Source organism: Vicugna pacos, chromosome 6 (assembly GCF_048564905.1).
Source record: "Vicugna pacos chromosome 6, VicPac4, whole genome shotgun sequence".
Classification (NCBI taxonomy): domain Eukaryota; kingdom Metazoa; phylum Chordata; class Mammalia; order Artiodactyla; family Camelidae; genus Vicugna; species Vicugna pacos.
Window position 1 is genome coordinate 72,921,485 of NC_132992.1, and position 22,255 is coordinate 72,943,739.

Below are 22,255 nucleotides of genomic sequence, written 5' to 3' on the forward strand. Positions count from 1 at the left end.
ATACTCCGGTTTCTACACCTTGAGGGCCCCAGCGAAGTAGTCCCTTAGGAAATTCCGGCCCGCGGGCCTTCCAAGCCCGGAATCTCCGTGGAGTTTGCACTCCGTTTGGCACGTTGTAAACTCCCCCAGCAGCTTCGCACCGGTTTCGCGAAGTCCTGGGAGACGGGTGAGAGAGGAGCACACGCCCGTCTGCGTCCGAGAGATAACTTGGGGCAGAGAGACGGATGGCTGAGGGAGGCGGAGGCCCCGGCGGGAACGCGCTGGCCCTTTAAGGGGGGGACGGAGCGCATGCGCGGCGCGGGACCGAGTCGAGTCGGGTGGGCGGCGGGCGGGCCAGGGACCCGGCCGGTGACTGCTGGGCCCTGAGGCAGCGGGGGCGGCGGGGGCCCGAGCTTCGCGGAGCCACGGAGCCGCGACCTGCTCGTGGACCCCGCGCTCGGCGGTCTGCTCTCTGGAGACTAGAGCACCCCGCGTTAACCGAGGCTTTGTCACTCGCCTCCAGCTTCATCCGCGAGCCGTGACTGCGCGAGCCTAAGAGCTTGCCCTCCCCGCCCCGCGGTCCTGACTCCAACCCTTAGCCGGGGGCAGCGGGAGCCCGAGCGAACAGCAGCGGAGCATCCTTCGCCCGCCGCGGCCGCGCCACCGCCCATGCTGCAGCCAGTCCCAGGCGGCGACCCTGTGGCCGCAGCCCGCAGCTCGGTGACCTCAGCCTGGCCCCTTCGCGCCGGCGGAGCCTTCCCCGCTGAGCCCCGGGCCCGGGAACGGGACCCGCGCCCCACAATGGCTCGGCTGGCACAGCGCGGTGCCAGGTGCCCGCCATCCGCCCGCTGAGACGCGCCCGGCTGGGGACCGGCAGGGCCTTGGCGCTCCCCACTTCGCTTCCCTGCCGAGCCCTTCCCCTTTCTGGGGGCTCCGTTGCTGCTTCCCGGGGACGGAGTGACGGGGGGCCGAGACAAAGCCCACTTTGTGCGGGGAGTTGGCTGCGGGCGTGGAATGTGCGCGTTGGCGCACGCCCCCTCTCTCGCACCCCATCAGCTGTGAGTCTTGGCTCCTGGACTCGTCGCATCGGAGCAATCGCGACCCCGTGCCGCCCTCGGTCCGGCGGTCCCCCCCACCACCAACCCCCCCCCACCCCCGCCCAGAGCGCGCACAGGTGTGAGCGTGCTGTATTTTATAGAGGAATTTGTTTCTCTCCAAAACTGGGACCTAGGGCGCCCAGTCGGTGTGGGCACTTGTGCCTTGACCCTTTCGTGGCCGCAGGTCTGAGCTGCCCGGCCTCAGTTTCCCTCCGACTTTCTCCTCTGCCAGCCCAGACTGCTGTCCGTTATTGTTCTCTCTGTCAAATGGGGGTGCTTTGTGAAGGCTGCCAAGGGGTGTATTTTATGTATCCTGTTTTTCAAAAAGAACAAGGCTTGTAAGACTCAGCCGGGATAACCAACCCCCTCTGCCCCGCACTTCGCACTTCACATCAAGGCATTGATTTTTTTTTTCATTGAGTAGTATTTTATTGTACGGGAGCCACGCCCTGGATTCTTAAAGGCGCCTTGTGCTCTGTTTGACCATGTGTTATCTCTGCAGCTGGTGTGTGGGAGACCTCCTGTGAGCCAACTTTTTTTTTCCTGCCTCCTGATACATCCTCTCACCCCCGCCAAGGATTTGGGGATGCCAGGGGGGAAGAAGGTGGTTGGGGGTGGCAGCAGCGCTGCTGCCCCCACTACCACTGCTGTTCCCTCTGGGGTCAGGCGTTTGGAGACAAGTGAAGGGGCCTCAGCCCAGAGAGATGATGAGCCAGAAGAAGAAGGGGAAGAGGACCTGCGAGATGGAGGCATCCCCTTCTTTGTCAACCGGGGTGGGCTGCCTGTGGACGAGCCCACCTGGGAAAGGATGTGGAAGCACGTGGCCAAGATCCACCCCGATGGAGAGAAGGTGGCTCAGCGGATCCGTGGAGCCACGGACCTGCCCAAGGTGAGGGGGGTGTGTGTGTATATGTTGAGGAGGGTGGACATCTAAGATTTTAGTGACCGTGGCGCTTTGAGAGCAAAGCTACACTTTCCTTGGTGGGGTCGGCAACCACTGGCACAGTAAGATGTTAAAATACAGACAGGTTGTACCTGTGCAAAAGAACTTTTTCTTAATTGCCATTGAGGTTTTCTGTGAAGTCCACATGCCCTTTTTCCAGAAGGCCCTCCTCCATCTCTTTTAAAATGCCCATGTTTTGTGAGCAGAGCAGCAGGTTAGCTAACTAATGTGGCTTGACATCTTGTTTGCTAAGCTAGAGGACTGTGGGCAGAGAGAGAATGAATGACCAAGGAGGGCCCAGTGCTTCAGATGCTGAGAAAGTATTTTCATGTGTTATTTCACTGAATTCTCCAACAGCCTTGTGAATTATGTGCAGTTGGGGCCCTGTTTTGCAGACAAGAAAGCTGAAACTTCAAGGAGGAACTCAGGGTCCCACAGCCAGTAAGTGGCAGAGCTGGGTCTTCCTCTGCTGGGCTGGACACTAGGTTCAGGGCAGTTACAAGAGGGCCTGTGGAGAAGGGCAAAGTTCAATCATTTTCTGTGCTCTGCTGGAACTCCTCCATGACGGCTGTCCTTCAGTTGTGTCACCGCGGAGGCTGAGCTGTCTTATTCATCTTTGTCCTCCTGTGTGCCTGGCACAGAACAGACACTTGTACGTATTTGCTGAATGAAAGGGTGCTTGAGACTTTCCATGCCCTGTAGTGCTATGTGGAAGACACGCTAGATTTTTTTTTCTTCAGCATTATGCTTAAGACTCAGGAAGTACTGTCCCAAATGCAGAGGCCTGAAATCTCCAAAAAAGAGACATTTGGACAGAGGTCAGAGCCCCATGCTTAGTGCTGCCTGCTCAGGGGAGAAGAAGGGGCCAGGGAGAGCAGCAGTTAGTGTGGATTAGATGTGGAGTCGGGTGGCCTGTTTTGTTTTGTTTTCATCAAGTTATTGGTATAACCATCGGATACTGTCTTCTGGGGCAAGCTGAATTCAGAGGTTGAAGGTCGAGCAACTGCCTCATGTTTTCAGAGGAAATAAAATGTGGTTTGATTTTGATTGGCTACATAATCGCTGTCTGTACTTAGAACTTACTTAGCTAATTCTGTATGGTTGGGCATTGTTTCCAATACTTTATGCTTAAAGTGAACCTTGTGGTGAACATTCTGAAGCAGAAAATTGGGGGTCCATCTCTGATTATCTCCTTGGGGTGAATTCCTGGAGGAGGAAGTATTACATCAAAGGCTATAGACATTGGCTCCTTTATCACTGGCCTAGCTCTATGAACACAAGCAGGCCCCTTCAACCTGTTGGAGCCACAGTCTTCTCATCTGTAAAATGGGGTTGATTATAGTGAAGATTAAATGAGAGCATATAAGAAATGATACAGCCTCAAACCAGTACTAGTTACTGGATGTTCATTACCTCTATGTCCTTCATCAAGAGGAAGCTAGAGCTCACTCAGCATGTGCTCCAGTGAAGCCAGAGCCACACACTTCTCCCACGTGAGCACAGTGGTGATAAGCAGATGGGTCTCCAGCTGTCCTTATGTCTAAATCAGGCTGTGGGAGAGTGTGAATGGCTCCCTGCAGAGTGGTCACCACTTCAGGGGACTGAAAAAAAAATCGAAGAGCTCATGAGCAACTGGTCTTGTAATGTCGTCTTGTTACCTTCAACCTTCCTGTATAGGAAAGACACTGATGAAGGAATGAAGCTATTGTCTGTGGGGGTGTTGTGACTGGCAGGAATGTGAAGGGATTTTGTGAGAGGGCTGGGAAAATTTAAACTTCCCTTCCTCAAACCCCCGGAAAAGTGCCACAGATGGACAACCCACACGTGTCTGAGTGGGGTGTGTCCTCCACCCTGGCCCAGAGTAGGAAGGAATCTGGGCAAAGCGGAGGAGCCCAGGAGGCATCAGGGTGGATCCCAGAAGGCCAGCAGAGTGGACCCAGCACTGGACTGGCTTCTCCCTGAGTGGCCATGCCCTTGGAGCTGACACAGGCTTTCTCAGCAGAGGTTACACTATGGTGGGACCAAGAGTTGGGGCACGGCCTAATGTTTTAAAAGACCACATGAGCCAGAATTTAAAATTGGGAGATTTCACATAAAGATCCAGATTGTTGGCATCTTTTCAGAAGATGAGATGATCCGAGAACAGAGAATCCAGGATCCCACATGGCAGCAGGCAGCCGGAGCTGAGGGCTGGTTCCCCTCCCCCAGATGGCCACAGTCCCCACCACCCACTCTCAGCCTGCCTTCCCTGTTTATGTTACCTGTGCAGCTCGAGCAGGTGGTTGAGTCTGGGACCCCTGCAGTGTAGTGTGATAAAACATCAGATCCACCAGGTTCAAATCCTGGTGCTCCCTTCACCCCTTGTGTGAGGAAGGTGTGCAGCCTCCTGTGCCTCAGTCTCCTCAGCTGTAAAATGTAAGATGGACATGAGAGTGACACACACTTCCGAGGGCTTATTGGGAGGAATCAATGAAGGAAAGCGCGTGAAACAGGTGAGCGTGTGATACGTACCCAGCCGATGGAGCAGGGAGTTGAGGGTGCAGCAGACCGCCCGGTGGATGCTTTGGGGAAACGCCCTTTAAAAGGATGGTATCAGTATGTTAAAGGGCAGTGCTTTCTAAAAGGATTCCAGATCCAGGAGCAGTTTGTCCTTGTTGTTTCAAGCTCCCAGTCATCCAGACCCAGCTGCCCCAGGTCCTCTGACTGTGACTCTGGCCATTGAGCGCCTTCAGGTTGTGAATTTGGACATCTCCTCAAAAAAGGCATTGCCGGGGTCAGCAGGTGCTGACCAGGGTCTTTGGCACACGTTGGAATGACAGTGATAGTGGGCGGGAACCGAGCCTCTGCTGCGGGCCAGTCCCTGTCCTACAACCCCGACATGCAGTGTCTCATCTGGGCTCTGAGGATGGTTCTGTTATGGCACCCATTTACAGGGGAGGCGTCTGAGGCCTAGGGACATTAAGGATCTTGCTGCCAGACAGTAAATGGCAGGACTGGGATGTAGATAGTGATGGGCTGGTTCTAGAACCAGCTCCACGAGCCTCTAGGCTATCTTGCTTCTTATCTGCACATTCAGCTGTGGGCTGTTCCACCTCCCCTAAGCCGCCTTTTTCTCTTGTTCAAGAGTGAAATGGACTCCACCAGGGAGAATGTCTTGATAGAACTCAGGGCTTTTGGAGGTTCCTGGAGCAAGGGTAACCTTTGGCCTTGGTAGCAGAGGAGAGGTCATCCCTGAATTGATCTGGGCCAATATCACTCACCCCCACTCAACCCCGCCCCTCAACAGTGAGGGAGCATTTCTTGGCTCCTGGTTTGGGATGTGGGTCCGGGGGCAAATCCAGGCTGCCAGTCTTCCAGTGGGCCTGGTCATTTGGAGGTACAGAATCTTGCTTATTTGTTTTTAGTGAATGAGTGTACACTTGTGCGAATGTTCAGGAGAAAGGTGTCATTGCTGTCAGTGATGGTTAACATGAGTTGGCATGAGTCCCTGAGCCAGTGGACAGCGCCTTCCAGCTAAGTCTCAGCCATGGTGGTCTTTAAGTACCTGCTTGTGAATCCCAGATCTTTTTTCTTTTTTAACTCTTTGGAGAGCCGTTTAGTTCTCACAGAGCTGCCAGTTGGGTCCTCTGTCTGGATGGTGGGTGATGCCCTCATGGGTATCACTAGGCCCTGACCCAGGGCTGGCTCCTGTGAGCTTAGGGGAAGGACTCTTGGGCTGCAGCACCCCCTTGTTTGGAGTATCTCAGGGGAGGGTATACTTACAGTCTCTACCAAGCTCCTAGAAGTCATTGGATGCCCACGAGAAGTGGGAATGACCCACCTGCTTCCCAGAAACCTTCCACCTAAAGAGGTCAGATGCCACACTGTTCATGGTGAACTATGAAATAATTCCTCTGATTCCTCTCTGACCCCATATCCTTGACCTGGGAGGCCAGGCCAGGCCCTCAGAGAGTTCTGGAGCCCATCTGGCACAGGATGGTCAGGCAGGAAGAGGGAAAGCCCCCATCGGGACTTTTATCCACCCCGCTGATTGTAAGCGGTTGCTACAGTGTGGGCAGTAGGGGCTGGAGTGAAAGGGGAAGTGGCTTCCTCCAGACTGAGGTGTCAGCAGCTTGGGACTGCCCAGACAGGAAGGAGGGGACCATCAAGGGGGGAGAGGAAGTTCATGCAGAGCTGTCCCCTGGACCAGGCCTTTGCTCTGTTCCTGGGCCCTTTGCAGTGATTAGGTGTCCACCTGCCATCAGTGGCACCGTGCCGTGCAGTGATCGCTGGTGTGTCACTTCCCTTCTTGTCAAAGCCCCAGCCACTGCGGCCACATTTTTTAAAAGGCTGTGTCTTCACCGCACCACAGGGAGAGCCACCCCTACCCAGCCCTACCCATGGGTCCTGCTTTGCCCCTTCCCTTCCCTACCTGTGCAGATTGAGACTCTCAGCAGCCCCTGCCTGCTAGGTGGGCCCCACGTGGGCTAGGCGGCTGGACAGAGCCCTGACGGTAAGAGAATGGGACCTCTCTGTGTGAGGAGTGGGAAGCCAGCTCACAGCTGAAAGGACTGGTAGCCAAACGGGATCCCAGAGGGGTAGGCCTTCGAAATCTGGTTCTTCTCAGCGAAGTCTGTTCTGTAGCCCCAGAGGACCAGCCGATGCTTCCTTTGCTTCCTTGGGCCTCACTGCCTTGCTGTAGCAAAATTGCCAGCCTTTGGGCTCCCCTGGCTGCAGACAGTGGCCTAGGGGCACACACCTGGTGGTGGCCACTTTCCCAACACCTGCCTGGTTGCTGAGGGACGGCCGCAGGGATCTGTCACTCCTAACCTGACCCGCAGCGTCTGGGCAGCCCAGGCCTGGCGGCTCCCAGCCGTTAGGAGGTACCTGCCCGACACCCTAGCTCTCCCCTTTCCGGGCAGGAATCTGGAAGGTCTCTTCTGGTGAGGCGGACTAAGCAGTTCACTGGGTACCTGTGCTGATTAATTACAGGTGGGGAGCTGGCAGGACAGGGAGGTGTGGAAGGGAAACCGGGATTCCTGTGCCTCCATGAAACCCCTCCAGAGTGGCTAGCTCACAGCAGGTAGATCCACAACAAGATCTGTCCCCAGCCATGTCCTTCCTGAACTTCTGAACAGTTCACATTGGAGCTGGCAGGCCTGGTCTGTGTGCTGCAATACAGGGATGGGGTGGGGGGGTGACACCTTCTGCTGAGGGTGTGTCCACCCTTCATGGGAGCGCTCCCCAGCCCAGCCCAGGGCAGGGACACCGGGTAAACCAGTTTTGATCCAGCACTTGAACAACAGTGAACCCCAAACCCAAGTGAACTTAACCCCAATATTGACATTCTTATTAAGTCTTGAGGTTAGTGAATATTTAAAATTCAAAAAGTCAGTCAACCTCTGTTTTTCTAAAATTATTAAAGAAGCACAAAATTGGAACATTAACATAAGCTCCAAATTAGAAATGCTGTCAAGTGCCTGGAGGGATAGGACTAGCCATGGTCGGGGCCTGACGGGAGCCTCTGAGCAGAGAAGCTCAGCATAGGAAGGAAGGGGAAGGCCCACCAGGGCATGTGGCTTCTCTGGGGGCTAATCTGGGTGTCTAGTGTGCTGGAAGCTCCAGGTGAGCCTCCCTCTTGTGACCAGAGCTCTTTCTCCATCCCCAGATTCCCATACCGAGTGTGCCTACGTTCCAGCCCTCTACGCCGGTCCCTGAGCGCCTGGAAGCCGTGCAACGCTACATCAGGGAGCTGCAGTATCCTCCCTGGTCAGGGTCATGGCCACCGTCTGGCCGCTGTGCTGGTCCCAAGGCCCAGTGGGGCTTGTTTACAGACGGGGCTAGAGAGGTCTCAGCAGAGCAGCCCAATTCCACAACTCCGGGGGTGCCATTCACGTGACATCTCTGCGCCCCGGAGTCGTGTGAGCACAGCCCGTGTCCACCCAGGGATCAGAGGGATTTTGTCTGATGAACGCCAGACCCACACAGGCCTCTCTGCCACCACTTCGTCCCACTCCGTGTCATGGGGTAGATGTCTCCTGAGCGACCTGCTGGTGGAAGCCTAGTCTAGGTCCACCAGCCCAGACCTCCTCTGCTGATCATCCAGCCCCCACAGATGGAGTGAGGGGAAGCTCCGTTGGGGCTGTTTAAAAGCTGGTTTTAAAGGGGTGTGTGTTAGGGATGGAGTGAGGGGAGATGGAGGAGAAAAAGGATGTTATGTTCCAGGAGGTAACTTCCACAGCTTGGAAAATTCTCCTAGTTCGCCTTTTTCTTCCCTGGCAAGAGGCCAGTTGCCCAGGATGGAAAGAGCTGGACTCCCCTGAGCCCAGGGTTCCCTGGTGTCCCTGCTCTGGGTCCCTCCATGCCTGTGAGTCCTGGGTTCTCCCCTAACCCCCAGCCCTTCTACCTGCAGATGTGGCCAGAGATGGAAGGACCAGGCATGGTTCCTGAGCAGGAAAAAAGCCAGGCTGAAAATCAGGTCCAGCCCTTCCTTTGCTGGGGAACCTGGCAGGTGGGGGGATTTGTGGCCCAGAGAGGGAGATGGTTGGCTCAGGAGTGGCATCCAGCAATGTAGCTATGCTGGAATCCCACCCCAGCCTTCTCCTCTCAGTTTGTGCTGCTTCTCACCAGTTGGAATCCAAAGTGCGGCAGAGAGCTGTCCACGGCTCAGCCTCTTTCCCGGCCCTGGCTGGCCTGGCTGCTTGCCCCATGGCCCTTCCTACGAGGGGAGGCCAGGGGAGAGCAAGGGTGGGAGAGAGGATGAGAGAGGACAGGCGCCATGCGGAGGAAGGAGAGGCAGCATGCTGTGCCCTCCTGTCCCCTCAGACGGTCAGGTCCTGAGCATCCTCCATGGTGCCTTGCAGAATCCTATTGTGGGGTCCTTACCCAGCCTGCACCCCCGGAAGTGCTGGGCCCCCAGGGTCTGGATGGGGAAAGAGGGACACACCTTTCCCACATCAAGCCAGGAAGCCCTTAACCAGCACCCACAGGTACAATCACACAGGGACACAGTTCTTTGAAATTAAGAAGAGCAGACCTCTGACAGGGTAAGTGTGGGGAGCGCCCAGTCCCTCTGGACTGAGGTAACAGTGCCTGGCAGGGTTGAAGCCCCTCAGGAACCTTTGGGTAGAAGGAAGCAGGAAGGAACCCCTCTCAGGGGGGCCCACTGGCTGGGCAAGTACCACCATGGGGCCCTCCTCAGGATGCCATAAAGAGGGAACTCTGGCCAAGATAAGCAGCTAGGACCCCCTTGAGGAAGAGGAAACCTGACATCCATGCTGAGCTGGGTGGGTGATGGCAGCCCAGCAGCTGCCTTGGTGAGGGCAGCGGTCAGACCCAGGTAGATGTCTGTGTGTCAGCCTCATCTTTTTCTTTTTAATGAGAGGTGGGCCTTGTAGGAGAGCCCTCCCCCTTCTCTCCGATCCCTGGAGCTGCCTGTGCACTCCCCATGGCAGGGACCTGTGTGTCAGTCCATTTCTCTTATTGGATTCTCTTCTTCTTGTTTAGTACAAGGGCCAGTATCTGAGCAACAGGGACCCCACTGGAGAGAACACTGTATCTCTCACTTCCCATTCTACCCACCAAGTGTAGACCCCTGGCTAGATTTGCCCCAGAAAAGCCCCAAGGGAGGAGCAGAGTAGAGAGTAATTCTACAGCTGGGCTTGGGGGCTCAGCCCAAAGCTGTCCAGAGGCTTAAAACCCTGTGCTTTTAAAATTAATGTGAATTTTACATCTTGCTCCACATATAATCTGTTCATGTTCACTTTCTTGTGAAAATGCTTTTAATAAATGGTTTATTAGCTAAGTTACTTAATTACCCCCCTCTCCAGGCCCCCGGGTGGATGCAGCCTCCCCAGCCCCAAAACTTTGTTCTTGTTGTCCGGTGGCTGCTATGTGTGGGGGCTCAGCTCCAGCCTCATGGAGGAGTCTGGTACCCTTCCGGGCAAAGCCAGCAGCCAGGCTGCATTCCCAGGCCCAGGGGAACAGCATTCAGTGAGGAGAGAGGAACCAGGCTTCAGGGACAGGCTGTCTTAAAGTGGCCTGAATTCCAAGTTCAAGAGCAGGCCAGGGGAGTCACCAGGCAGCTAACTGCCTGAGATCCCATGTCCAGGCCCTGGGCAACTGGCCAGCTGCGGGGGAGCAGTTGCAATCAATTACAAGCTCTTGGGAGAAGTCATGGTTGGGTCAGGGGTGTCCACTGTGCTCCGGAAGGGACAAGATCAATGCCGAGGTCCCCAGCATCCTTGACATGCTTTCCCACTGGCCCCCGCAACACCATCTTCACAGAAGGCCCCCAGCCCAGTGGCTGTCAAAGACCTTTCTACCACTGCATGCCCCCCATTCATCCTCCCCTCCAGAGGTCTTTGGAGCAGGAGCCTGAGAAGAAGGGGAGGTGGAAGGAGGGGAGGGATGAGATAAGGGGCCTCCTTCCTTATCTTTAGCGGCTGTCTCTTTTCTCACCACCCCCTGCTTAGGCTCAAGAAGGATGTGCAGGGAGGAGAAGGAGGTGCTGGGCCAGCTGAGGCAGCTTGGAAGGGAGGGGAGTCTTTGTCCATCCAGCATTTCTAGTCTACCACCTGATACTCCTCCACCAGAAAGGGCTGGAGGTTCCTCATGACTCTTCTCCCTTCCCCCCAGGCTGATGGACCTGGCCAAGGAAATGACCAAAGAGGCTCTGCCAATCAAATGCCTGGAAGCCGTCATCCTGGGAATGTATCCTTCCTCTCTGAGGGGCCTGGGAGGGGGGGCGGGCACGTGCTCAGCTTCCTCCTCTGGAAGGGGAGGGCTGAGTGAGTTCCTGGGCCTTTCCAGCTCTCTCCCAGCAGTCATGAACTTGGCTCCAAAGTGCAGGACACTGAGTGGGGCTCAGTTCCCCACACCTCAGTTACTAACTTCTGAGGCTTACTGGGCAGCTCTTCTGAGTCATGTGGACACAGTGACCCTGTTCTCTAAACCCCCAATCAGGGCATATTGTCTCATAAAAGCTGTTGTGCTATTTCCAAGAACCAGAGAGTCTGGGAGAAGCAGGTGGGTGCCCAAGTGTTGGCATTTCCAGGACACGCTGATTAGTGGAGAAGATGGATGGGATCTTTGAAACAGAAGTGCCTTTTAAAAAAAAACAACAGAGTTTCTCAGTCACCCCCACCAAAAGGGCCGAACTAGGACCTACAGCTGGGTCATCAGAGGAGCTAGGTGGGACAGACAAGCCTCCCGGAAGAGGGGCCCACAATGTTCCCAGTCAGAGCGAGGTAGGGAGATAGGTATTGACGGCTTGTTCTCTGTCGTAAGTGGTCCCTGCCTGAGTCCTACCCTTTATTGTTTTGTTTTGTTATGGAAAGTTTTAACCTTGTACAAGCATAGACTAACCCCTTTGTCCATTACTCAGTTTTACCAATTCAAAGCCGATCTCATTCATCTCTGCCCACCCCTCCCATCACCACCCTTCCTATACCTACCAGGGCTTTTAAATATTCTATCTGCCACCTCTGGTGCAGGCACCTGGCTCCGTGCAGAGCAGGGCAAGGCGGCAGGTGCCTAATGGAACAAGGAGGAGACCTCTCTCCAGGACGGGTCAGGGGGAGATGACAGTCAAGGTGAGGAGCACAGCTTCTCTGAGGAGGACTGTGATCCAAGGGGAGCACTCCCCACCACCCATAAACATACCTGCCTTAAATTATACAAAGAGTCTGCAGGCCTCCCCCACTCCGGTCTCCCTCCCTAAGGGGTCCTGAGAGCTAAACACACTGTGGCAGTCCTTTGCTGACCAAAGAGCCCCACGAGCATTGCCCTGTTCAAAGGGTTCTTTGCTGGGACACGAGGCCAGCCAGAGAATTCCAGGCTGCTCCCAGTGCCTCGTTCACGACCCCACATTCGCTTCTCCTTCAGGACCATACACCAAAGTGGAGGTTCCCACCCCACTCTGGGAGGGAGACTCTGCTCCCCTCCCCACAGAGCACACACAGAGAAGCTACTCCAGATCACGTGGTCCCAGAGGCTTTTCACAGGTTATCTGGTGGCTTGTGGGTAGGAAGAAAACAGAGCAGCCCCCATCTGGGCAGGGGACCTGTCCCCAGTGTCCCCACAGAACCGCCACAGCTCCCTCCTGCACACGTGGCGGGAGCTGAGTTTGTCCCCACATCTCCTCCTCGCTGCACCCTGCTCCTGTGCCCTCGGTCACTCACCCGGCAAGAGTCGGGCTCAGTAAGCATCACAGTGACTGAGAGCACAGACTTCAGGGTCAGGCCGACCTGGACCTGACTCCTAGCTCTGCCACATACCCACTGTGTGAGCCCGAGCAAGCTCCTTAACATCTCTGAGCCTCAGGGTCCTCCTCTGCAGAAGGGCCGGATGGTAATCCCATCCCACAAGTTTGTCATCCCGGTTGACTGAGTGGGCACATGGAGGCCACTGGGTGCAGTGTCTACATGGTCTCCAAGCTTTCATCCCGTTCATCTCATTCTACTTGAGTGACTGTTATATACCCGCCTCTGGGCTGGGCCCCAGAGATACAGCAAAGAACGTGACAGACAGCGTCCCTGTTGTCAGAAGATTACATTGTAGCCGAGGAGACAAAAATTAAGCAAGTAAACCAAGAAGTAAAATAATCACAGATTGTGCTGAGTGTGCCGTGGGGGGAACAAGTAGAGTGGACTTGCTTTAGCAAGGGAGGCCGGCGGTGCCGCTAAGCCTGAGGTGTGAGGAGGAGCCGCCAAGGCGGGCAGGGAACAGCCAAAAGGAGGAGCTGGTGCAAAAGGTTCTCCGTGGAAATCCAGCTGGACGGAGAGACTGAGCAAGTGGGGTGAGCAGGACGAGAGGTTGGAGCGGACTGTAGGAGTGCCTTTGGTTTTATTTGAAGAGCAGCAGGCAGCGGGTATGCACGTGGCAGGTGGGGTGGTGAGAGAACAGCCTTGTGGGTGCGTCTGTGAGGAAATGTGTGTGTGTGAGAGAGAAAGACGACGTCTGAGAGGGAAGTAGGGGCGAGGAGAGGTGTGTGTGACTGACAGGAGGAGGAAGGGAGAGAGGGAGGGAGACAGGCTGACCGGCAGAGGCCCTCTCTCATCCCCTCTTCAGCTACAAGGCGTCTGGGAGGCCCTGCGTTTGGAGTACAGGGCTCACTCTTAGTGTTGCTATTTGGTGAGCCTTGCTTGACATCATAGCAGCAGCCATAGAGATTGAGTTTATGGAGCACCTACTGTGTGCCAGACCCAACCCAATCGACAGGGTGTGGGAATGAGCAAGGCTTGTCGTCTGCACTCAGGAGCAGGGGTCTGGGGCTCCTCCCGCAGCCTCTCCCGGGTGGGGACCTCTGCATCCCGCCTTTGTGCGCGGGCCCCTGTGCCACTCCCTGGCTGTTTCCTTAGCCCGGGCCACGTGGTCAGTTACCTCACCAACAGCATGCCCACCCTGGAACGCTTCCCCATCAGCTTCAAGACCTACTTCTCAGGGAACTACTTCCGCCACATCGTGCTGGGGGTGAACTTCGGGGGCCGCTACGGGGCCCTGGGCATGAGCCGGCGCGAGGACCTGATGTACAAGCCGCCGGCCTTCCGCACGCTCAGCGAGCTCGTGCTGGACTACGAAGCCGCCTACGGCCGCTGCTGGCACGTGCTGAAGAAGGTGAAGCTGGGCCAGTGCGTGTCCCACGACCCGCACAGCGTGGAGCAGATCGAGTGGAAGCACTCCGTCCTGGACGTGGAGAAGCTGGGCCGCGAGGACTTCCGCAAGGAGCTGGAGCGCCACGCCCGCGACATGCGGCTTAAGGTCCGTGCCCGGCAGCCCTGTGCACGCGCACGTCATCCAGGACCCGGGGCCCAGGCCAGGGTAAAGGTGGAAGGGCTGCCGCTTCCTAGGGGGTCGCTCCTACAGCGAAGGCCCCTCCCCGCCTTCCCCTATCTCGCGCTCCGCCCCCAAGCCGAGGTGGTGCTAGGAGCAAGGGAGGTGAGGGTGTGAAGTTTCTACAGTGTCCCAGCTTTGCCCAAAGGTCCTTACTGTGGACACAGACCCCTGAAGTGGGCAGGCCAGGGAAGGCTCCCGAAGGGGCAGTAAGGGAGCAGGATTTGGGTGGAGAGCGGGTCTTGGACACCTAGAGAAGGGCAGGGGTGTCACATTCCAGGTGGAGGGGGCCTTGAGTGAAGGCTGGAGGGAATGGTAGTAGGGGGGTGGGGAGCAGCTTCATTCACCCCTTTGTATACTGACTCTTGACCCCTAGCCCCAGTAGTGGACTAGGACGACGTCAGAAAAAGGAAGAAGGTCAGACTGTGAGGAGACAAGGAGGTGGTGGTTCCTTCCCCCCCTTTCCCACCCCCATGGAGCAGGCGTCTTGGAGAAGGGGAGGGACTGTTAATACCCAGAGTAGTTGGGCTGAGCTGCTGAGGAGTTTGCCCCCAGTGGGCAAACTCTTATCCTCTCCCTGGGTCTCCCTGGACTGGGGATGCCTCCCCGGGGGCCTGCTGGCCCCTCCTGGGTGTTCAGCCCACCCCATTGCTCAGTCACTGCTGCCCTGTGCTCTGCTCCTCCAGGCAGTCTGGGGCCATGGCCACGACTGGTGCTTTCACGTCCACTGCTTCTCCCCAATGACCCCGGGAGGCCAGCAGGAAGGTGGTGGGTGCTCCCATTTCAGGGTGGGAAACTGAGGTGCGGCCCAGAGACTTGCTTGCAGGTGGTGAGAGGCAGATGGGACTGGGGCTCAGTCTCCGGTGGAGAATCCGGGCACGTCATGGGTGCTTTCAGGTGTCCCAGGGGGGATGTGGCAGAGCTAGGGCTGTGCCGCCCAGACAGCCCCGAGGCCAAGACCTTGTGCCTTCCCTAGGGCGGAAGTAGGCTGCAGCTGACCCTACCACTTAGCAGGTCCTCCCCTGTCCCTCCCCTAAGGATCACTGGCTGTCCAGTAACCCGACTCTCTGCTGGAGCATTACTGTGTCTTCAGGGGAGCAGGTTGGATCTAGAGTTGGAGCCAATATCACCTAGTTTTTAATGCTGTGGTTCCCGGTCTACTTGGTGCTAAAGACTTTCCATGTTATTTGTCCCCCTCGTGCCCCCATGATGTACCCCAGGTTTTCAAAATTCAGATCAGACTATGCCACATAAATTAACTTTCTTTTCTCTTTTTTTTCTGAATCAGAGACATAGCTACTAGTCTGAGCTTCTGACTGACTCAAGATAACCGGTGTCACCCTTGGGACTAGTAGGCTCCAAGCCCAAAGCTCAGGCATGGGCTGCTTCCCAGCTGGCACATCTACCTGGCATGGGTATATGGCCCTTTTCCCGAGGGCTCTCATGAACCCTTAGTAACTTCCGCCCACATTCATGCTATTTCAGGGGCCAACAGGGATTGGGCGGCCCTGCTGTGGGACCCCTACCCTGACAGCTCTAGTGCCTGGGAAGCAGGTTTGGGAAGACCCAGGCAGAGCCTGGCATGAGGTTTCCTGGGCCCTGCTAGGGCCTCCTCGGGGCTTGTGGCTCCCACAGGGCCGGACTGGCTCTGGGACAGCCCTGGAATGAGTCTGTTTCTTCCTCCCCACAAGATTGGCAAAGGGACCGGCCCTCCCTCTCCCACCAAGGACCGGAAGAAGGATGTGTCCTCCCCACAGCGGGGCCAGTCCAGCCCCCACCGCAGGAACAGCCGCAGTGAAAGGCGGTGAGGGATGGTCTTGTGGAGGGTGGTGCAGAAAAAGGCTTTATCCTTCCCTATCATTTTCTTGATCCCCTGTTTCTTCTCCTGCTCTTCTCATTCCCACCCTTCTCTTTTTGGCTCCTGCTGGCGGGAAGTGATTTGGGTCGGTGGGTTTGATACCCCTAGCACCAACACAGTCCCATAACCTCTGAGAAAATGTTACTGCCTCGCCCGCTGGTTACCCTGTGTGGGGCCCTGGTGCCGAGACCCACAGGGAAGGTCTGAGGCCAGCAGCAGGATGGGCTCTGTAGGAGGGAGGGTAGAAGGAGTGGGGCCCTGCCAGATGGTGAGTTCTCCCAGGAGTATCATTGGAAAAGATTTAATGTCAGATGGCGGCTTTGAACATAACTCTTGCCCATGTGAGCCTGGTTTTTGTCTGTATCTAGACGGCAGAAACATCCCATTAAAATACCAGGCTGCTCTGCTGATTTGACTCCTACTTGTCAGTCTGCCTCTTGCTTTAAATGCCATTGTCATTCTGGAGGCACCTCTTTGGTGTGATAAGGGGGCACCAAGCCAGCCTCCAATATCCAGAACCCTTCACTTTGACCTAGGAGGCTTTTGTAGAGGACAGATTCCCCTCACAGAGATTTTACACATTAAGCTATTACTTCATTACTTAACTGGAGCCCGAATTGCTGACCTCAGTGAAGAGCAGTAGCCTGGAAGAGAGTGCAGGGACCACACTCAGGACGGTAGAGACAAGTCAGGGCTTCCAAAAACATGATTCCACAGGGACTCTACTGATGCATCTGGGACACCTTGGAGAATGGGGAGGGGGTGGGGAGCCAGCAGGGGCAGCCACCACTTGCTCCCTCCTCCCCCACCTCCCTGCAAGGCTACTCACGCCTTCTCCCTCCTCTGCTCTCCCCTCCCTGCAGGCCTTCCGGTGAGAAGAAGCCTTCGGAGCCCAAAGCCATGCCAGACCTCAACGGGTACCAGATCCGGGTGTGAGGCAGGGGGCAGTGCCCCAGTCTCGCCCACTTCTAGGGGCCAAGATCCACCCGCCAGAGCCAGCCCAGCACCTGGGGAAGGCGGGGCTGACGACAGGGCAGGGCGAGGGGCAGCACCAAGAGCCTATCCCAGCTCAGCCACCCCAATTGCTGCCCCTCCCACTGGGCCATGCCCCCTAACTTTGGACCCAGAGGCAGTTAAGAGTTTAATTCGGAGTTTTTAACTCAACAACTAAAGTCTAAGGTATTTGGGAAAAAGTTAAAACTAATGGATCTGCCAATGGCTGGAAGGCTAATTCTTAGATCAGAGTGCCACAGGGCTGGGTGAGGAGGGGTTGCTGGCTCTGCTGGTAGCCCTGCCCCTGAGGGCTCTCTGAGATTTGGGTCCATCCTATCTATGGGGACCCTCCCAGCTCCGCTGGGCCTGTGGCAGGACAGGGAGAGGGCTGTCGGTGTTTCTCCAGTCCTGCCTGCCCTGGCAGAATCTTGACCCAGGGAAAGGGAAGCAGGGTAGGAGCAGTCCTGGGAAAGGTCTGTGTCATCCATATCAGAAGTGTCGCACAGGCCGCATCTATCCCAGGAGCCAGAGCCTGTGGCCCAGGGGGGCCCTCATGCCCTTGTGGCCCCACAGACAGCGCTTTGTGGGCCGACACTACCTAGTGGCAGGGCCCGTGCTGGGCCCGGCTGTAGGAGAGCCCAGGAGAGGCTCCCTGGGGGAAGTTCCTGGGCCCCTACCTAGTCTCCTTACTCAGCCCAGCTCTGTCTGATGCTCAAGCTAGGACCTGCCTGCAGAGGGGCTGGGCTTTGCCAAGGACCCAGAAGTGCACTGGGCTCAGCAGGACTGGGGATTAAGCAGGAGCCACAGTTGGGAAAGAAGTAAAACATTCAGGCCTGGGTCTGTCCCTCCCCCCAGCAGTCCCTGGGGGTGGCCTCTGCTGCTTACCCCTCCCTGTTGTTCAGCCCTTGCTGGGGAAATGAGGACCAGACAAGGATGCCTTGCCCTGGGCCCACCTGCCTCGTTTAGCAGCCTGCTTAGGTGCAGTGGGCCTAGTGATGAACAGCCGTTGTACATGGAAGCTCACCAGGGAAAAAGCCTGAACAGCTGGAGTCTACGCAGCCTGCCTGGCTGGCATAGGATACCTGGCGGGCAAGTGAGAGGTGGAGAGAGACTGGCAGCACTAGGGGAAGGTGCTGGAAGCTCAAACAACGAGGAGGTGGAGGCAAGGGGGCAGTATGGCCACTGAGGAGAGGCAAAGCCGGAGAACTGGGGTGTGTATGTGAGAAAAGGACGTGGGGGAGAGTTTAGAATCAGACTGCCTTGGGGAGTAGTGAGTTCCCCATTGCTGGAGGTATTCAAGCAGAGGCTAGATGGCTGCTTGTCAGGAAGGTAGAGAGAGGATTCAGGTTATAGTAGGATACCTGGATGAGATGACCATTGTGGTTTCTTAATACTGAGAGGTTATGATTATGATTCATCCAAGGGCAGCTGTCAGTAAGGCTGCAGAGGGGCTGAGGGCCTGAGGGCCTGGGAAGGGGAGGATCAGAGCCGGAGTTGTAAACTCAGATGCCTCCAGGGCCAGGCAGGTGATTTAAAGGAGGGCTGCAGGGCTGGGTGGGGACTGTGGCAAACTAAAGAAGACATACATACCCCATTAAAGTAGCCACTGGGGCTCAGCTCTTCTCAGAGTGCAGGCCCTGTGTTGCCAGATTGTCTTTTTTTTTTTCAGAGGCCAGAACTCTGAATTTCTATGTGATACTTGCTAATTTTTAAATGTTGGCAATCAGTTCAGAAAATTTTAAAACCCAACATGAAAAAGAATGGTAGTTTGTAACTTCTAAAGTAGGAGAGCTTGTGCTAGGGAGAAGTCCACTTTGAGATACTTTGAGGTGGGAGGTATGAAAGTTCTAGGCTTCACAGAATAGGCCGGCCCAGGGCAGGGGCCTCGCTGTGGAGGCTGCTCCCAGAGCAAACGGTGGCCCCACGTCCATCCTCACTCTCCCTGCAGGCTAGAGATGCACCAGGAACTCCCTGTGGTTGCTGTGTCACCAGAAGGGGTAGAGTGGAGTAGAAATAATGCAGTTCTCAGCCTGCCAGAGAGATGAGACAGATGGTGCCTGAGAAGCAAAGCAAGAGGGAGAGAGGGAGACAGGATGCATTTACTGATGTGAATGCCCGTCAGTGACAGCACCAGGGCTGGCAGCTCTTCAAACCAGCAGTTCTTGGCCCAGAGCCAGGCCCAGCAGAGAAGCCAGCTGGTCAGTCCCTTGGATTTCTCATGGGTCACTGGGCCCTGGGGAGGTGCCTAACCTGCCCCCTGGGCTACACCCTGGCCAGACCAATCCCAGGGCCATTGTGAGTCCTAACTCACCATCCCATCCCATCCCAGTTTTCAGGGAGAGGGGTGATAAGTCCTCATGTTCCCACATTCACCTGAGGCAGAGATGGATCCATTTGGGAGGCATGAGGCTGAAAACGAGGCCTTTTGTGTATCTGGATGTGGGTGCCTCGTGCAGACCGCTCATCAGCAGGTGCCCCAGATGCCCCTGTGGACCACGGGGCTTGAGGGTAAGATGTGAGCGGGAGCTGGGGTCAGGGAGGTGTGCGGAAGCTGCTCCTGGGACAGGAGCCTAGCAGGATGCTCTGACCCACCAGCTCCTTCCTGAGCCCTCTGGGGAGGAGGACCCCAACCCTGACTGCTGTTAGTGAGAGAGGGAGCCGACCACCCCACCTGATAACCCCCTAGCACTCCCCTCTTCCTAGCCGAGACCTCAGGCCTGTGGAGACCCACAGGATACAGGTGCTTTTTAATTTATTTTTAACTTTCTCATATGTAGCAACCCCTCCTCCCCTCCTGGGCATGTTTACACAGGCTCTGCTCCCCGGGGCTGGCCTGGCTGCGGAGCTTCTGGGGAGGCAGAGGCAGGGACTTTGGGGCCTTAGTCACCATCCTCAGTATCACCTCATCTCACTTCCTGTGAGGAACCGAGCCCAGCTCCTCCTGACTCGGGACTGCCTTCTAACACTCAGCATGGGCCCCTCTATCCCCAAGGGTAGGGGCTGCTGGCTGAGGACAGGTCAAGGGGAGGTCAGAGAAAGCTGCTTGATGAAGGTGGGTCAGCATGGGGGTGATTGCTCCCCAAAGCCTGGCTGCCTGTGCTCTGTGCTGGATGCTGGGTCAGAACACTGGGAAACTGAGCTGAGAGCCTTCCCACTCACCTACCTGCCAGTCCTCTCCCTCCCATGGCCTCAACACAGTCCTATTCCCCTCTCCCATCCTAACAGCCACCCCGTCCTTCCTGGACATGGCCAAGTCAGGAGAGCAGCAGCTCTCAGCCCCCCAGGTGCAGTGATGAAGCCTCAGGCCAGGGTTCTGAGAATCAGAAAGCCTGGAGGTTGGCCATGTCTGATTTCTGGCCCTCTTGGTCATCTCATGCCCTACACCCCTTCCAGCATGGACTTGACTTCCTGGCTCTGGGACAGGGTCTAATTCTGGCTGTTGGTGTGCCCAGAGGCCCATGTGGGCCTGGGTCTCCTGCATGGGTTGTTTCTGGCTTAGCTGCAGCAGCATCGCAGGCCCACCCCGCGGTCTTGGAGTACAGGGGGTGCAGGCTGGACCTGGCACGTTGACCATGTTCTTTGTGCCAGAGCCCGGCTGTGCTGAAATCCCCATTTCTCTTACTCCACTGAGACACTGGTGTGGAGGGCGTGGAGGTCCTTGGAGGAGTGTGGGAGGGGAGGGCTGCAGCAGTGCTAGCTGCGAGTCCATCAGTATTGACCCCCCTCGCCCCATCTCGGTGCTCCGGAGTCCCAAGTTACCCTTTTCTTTAAGTCTGACAAGAGAAGAAATCGGGTGTACTTGGCCCGGGCGCCTGGTGATGGTGGACGGCCCCCTCCCTCAAGCGTTTGTGTTGGGCTGCCTGTTGACTGGACTTTATTCTTCCTCTTCTCATATCAGTATTGCCCCTCCCCTTTCACTTTGACACTTCGTCTCATTCCTGTTCTCACTTTTTCCTTGACGTGAATAAAGTCTCCCCAGCTCCGCTTGTGTGGGCTGCGCAGAAACTGCAGTATTAAGCCTTGTCTCCTTCCCTCTGGGTGCTGGGGCTGGAGCCGCCCCACTCACCAGGGTCAGCTGGGCAGCTGGGGGAGGGACCTGACCAAAGGTGAGCAGAGCCCCAAACCAGCCAACAGGACACTTTGGAGCCCCTGCAGTCATAAAACTTCTGGGGTCCCAGACTGTCACCCTCAGCTTGTTGAAGCCACTCCACTCTCATTAATCCTAACCTGGAGCTCTTTCCCACTGGCTGTAAATGACCCCTTCTCCCTCACACAGCCAGCTCTGCCCCCAGGGGCCCAGGATGCATTCCAGAGCCCTGCTCCTATCCTAGCCCCAGGCAGTCCATGGGGAGCAGAGGGGGAGGGCTGGGTATTCTCCTGGGAGATGAGACTATTTCAGGAAACCATAGCAACAGGGAACTGAAGGCCCCTCTCCTCACAGTTGCCAGTGCCGAATCAATGGTGGTTAAAGCCACAGCTTTGGAAAGCACCCCTGGTCCCACCTGTTACATCCCTTCTACCTCTGCATTGTTCCTCCAGCTCTGGACCTCTCCCCATGCTTTAAGGCAAGTCCAAACAGTTGAAACCAGACCTGCAGAGAAATATCTTTTAGACCCCACAGCACTTTTTACCTTTAACTCTTCCTTCCCACTTCCCTGCTCTCCTTTCATTCAGCCTGAGAGTAAAACCTAAGCTTGTAAGAGGAGGGAGTATATTTCCTACTTTTTATCCCAGCCAATCCCCGTAAAGTCCTGACTAGAAGTACAGTTTAGCACAGTAAGAGTCCCTCACTTTCAGGGCGTGGTGGTGAGGCGTGGCCACTGGGAAGAGGAGAGGTGGTCATTGGAATCCATGAATGTCTTGGACTGTATACCATTAAATAGAGGCAGTTATGCTATTTATAGATTCATTTAAATCCAGCTTAAACAATACCAAAAAACAGCTTTCAATAAAGGTAACCCAGAGTTTTTGAATAACTTGGACTATACACCTTTACACAAAGGCAGTGTTAAATTTACACATTCGGGGTGGGGGGTATAGCTCAAGTGGTACAGCACATGCTTAGCATGCACAAGGTCCTGGGTTCAATCCCCAGTACCTCCTCCAAAAAATAAACAACTAAATCTAATTACCTCCCCTTCAAAAAAAAAAAATTTACACTTTAAGTCCCACTAAAGTACCAGGTAAAGGGCCTTGTGGCTTGGCTTCAGTGAGATGGGCTTATACGTGGTGGGCCCCTGGACTGCTCTTGTACAAACGAGGGCTGGTTAAGTGCTACGGCGAGTCTGTCACGAGTCAACTAGGCTCACCGCGGACACCACTTAGCCACTTTTTTAGAATTGATGCAGAGGTTAAGTGCCATTTTGGACTCCTGCGAGGGCCAGAGCCCAGCTTACCAGGGGGATTACCTACCCCATTTCCTTCTGCTCCCTTCTTCCACGCTCACAGCATGCGCCTGCCTAATTTAGGCACATGACTGATATGGGTTGGACCCGTGGATGCTGTGGCACCTCTCAGAGGGCACGAAGAGGTTGAAGCTCTGCGCCGCATCTGCCAGGATCTGACATCTTGACC

General features: G+C 55.9%; 1 protein-coding gene across 2 annotated transcripts; it reads left to right on the top strand.

Annotated features, from left to right (window-relative positions):
• The first annotated feature begins 310 nt into the window (after window positions 1–310).
• On the top strand, window positions 311–16,820 carry VASH1 (vasohibin 1). Of its 2 annotated transcripts, XM_072963468.1 has the most exons (8): window positions 311–1,037; window positions 1,743–1,965; window positions 7,667–7,755; window positions 8,988–9,044; window positions 10,636–10,710; window positions 13,377–13,758; window positions 15,522–15,634; window positions 16,552–16,820. In XM_072963468.1, the coding sequence occupies exons 1-8, from the start codon at window positions 994–996 to the stop codon at window positions 16,622–16,624; spliced, it is 1,056 nt and encodes a 351-aa protein (XP_072819569.1). In that variant the 5' UTR covers window positions 311–993; the 3' UTR covers window positions 16,625–16,820. The 2 variants fall into 2 exon arrangements, with proteins under 2 accessions (XP_072819569.1, XP_006206164.1); XM_006206102.4 differs by lacking the exon at window positions 311–1,037 and having other exon boundaries at window positions 1,170–1,965.
• Window positions 16,821–22,255: the final 5,435 nt, after the last annotated feature.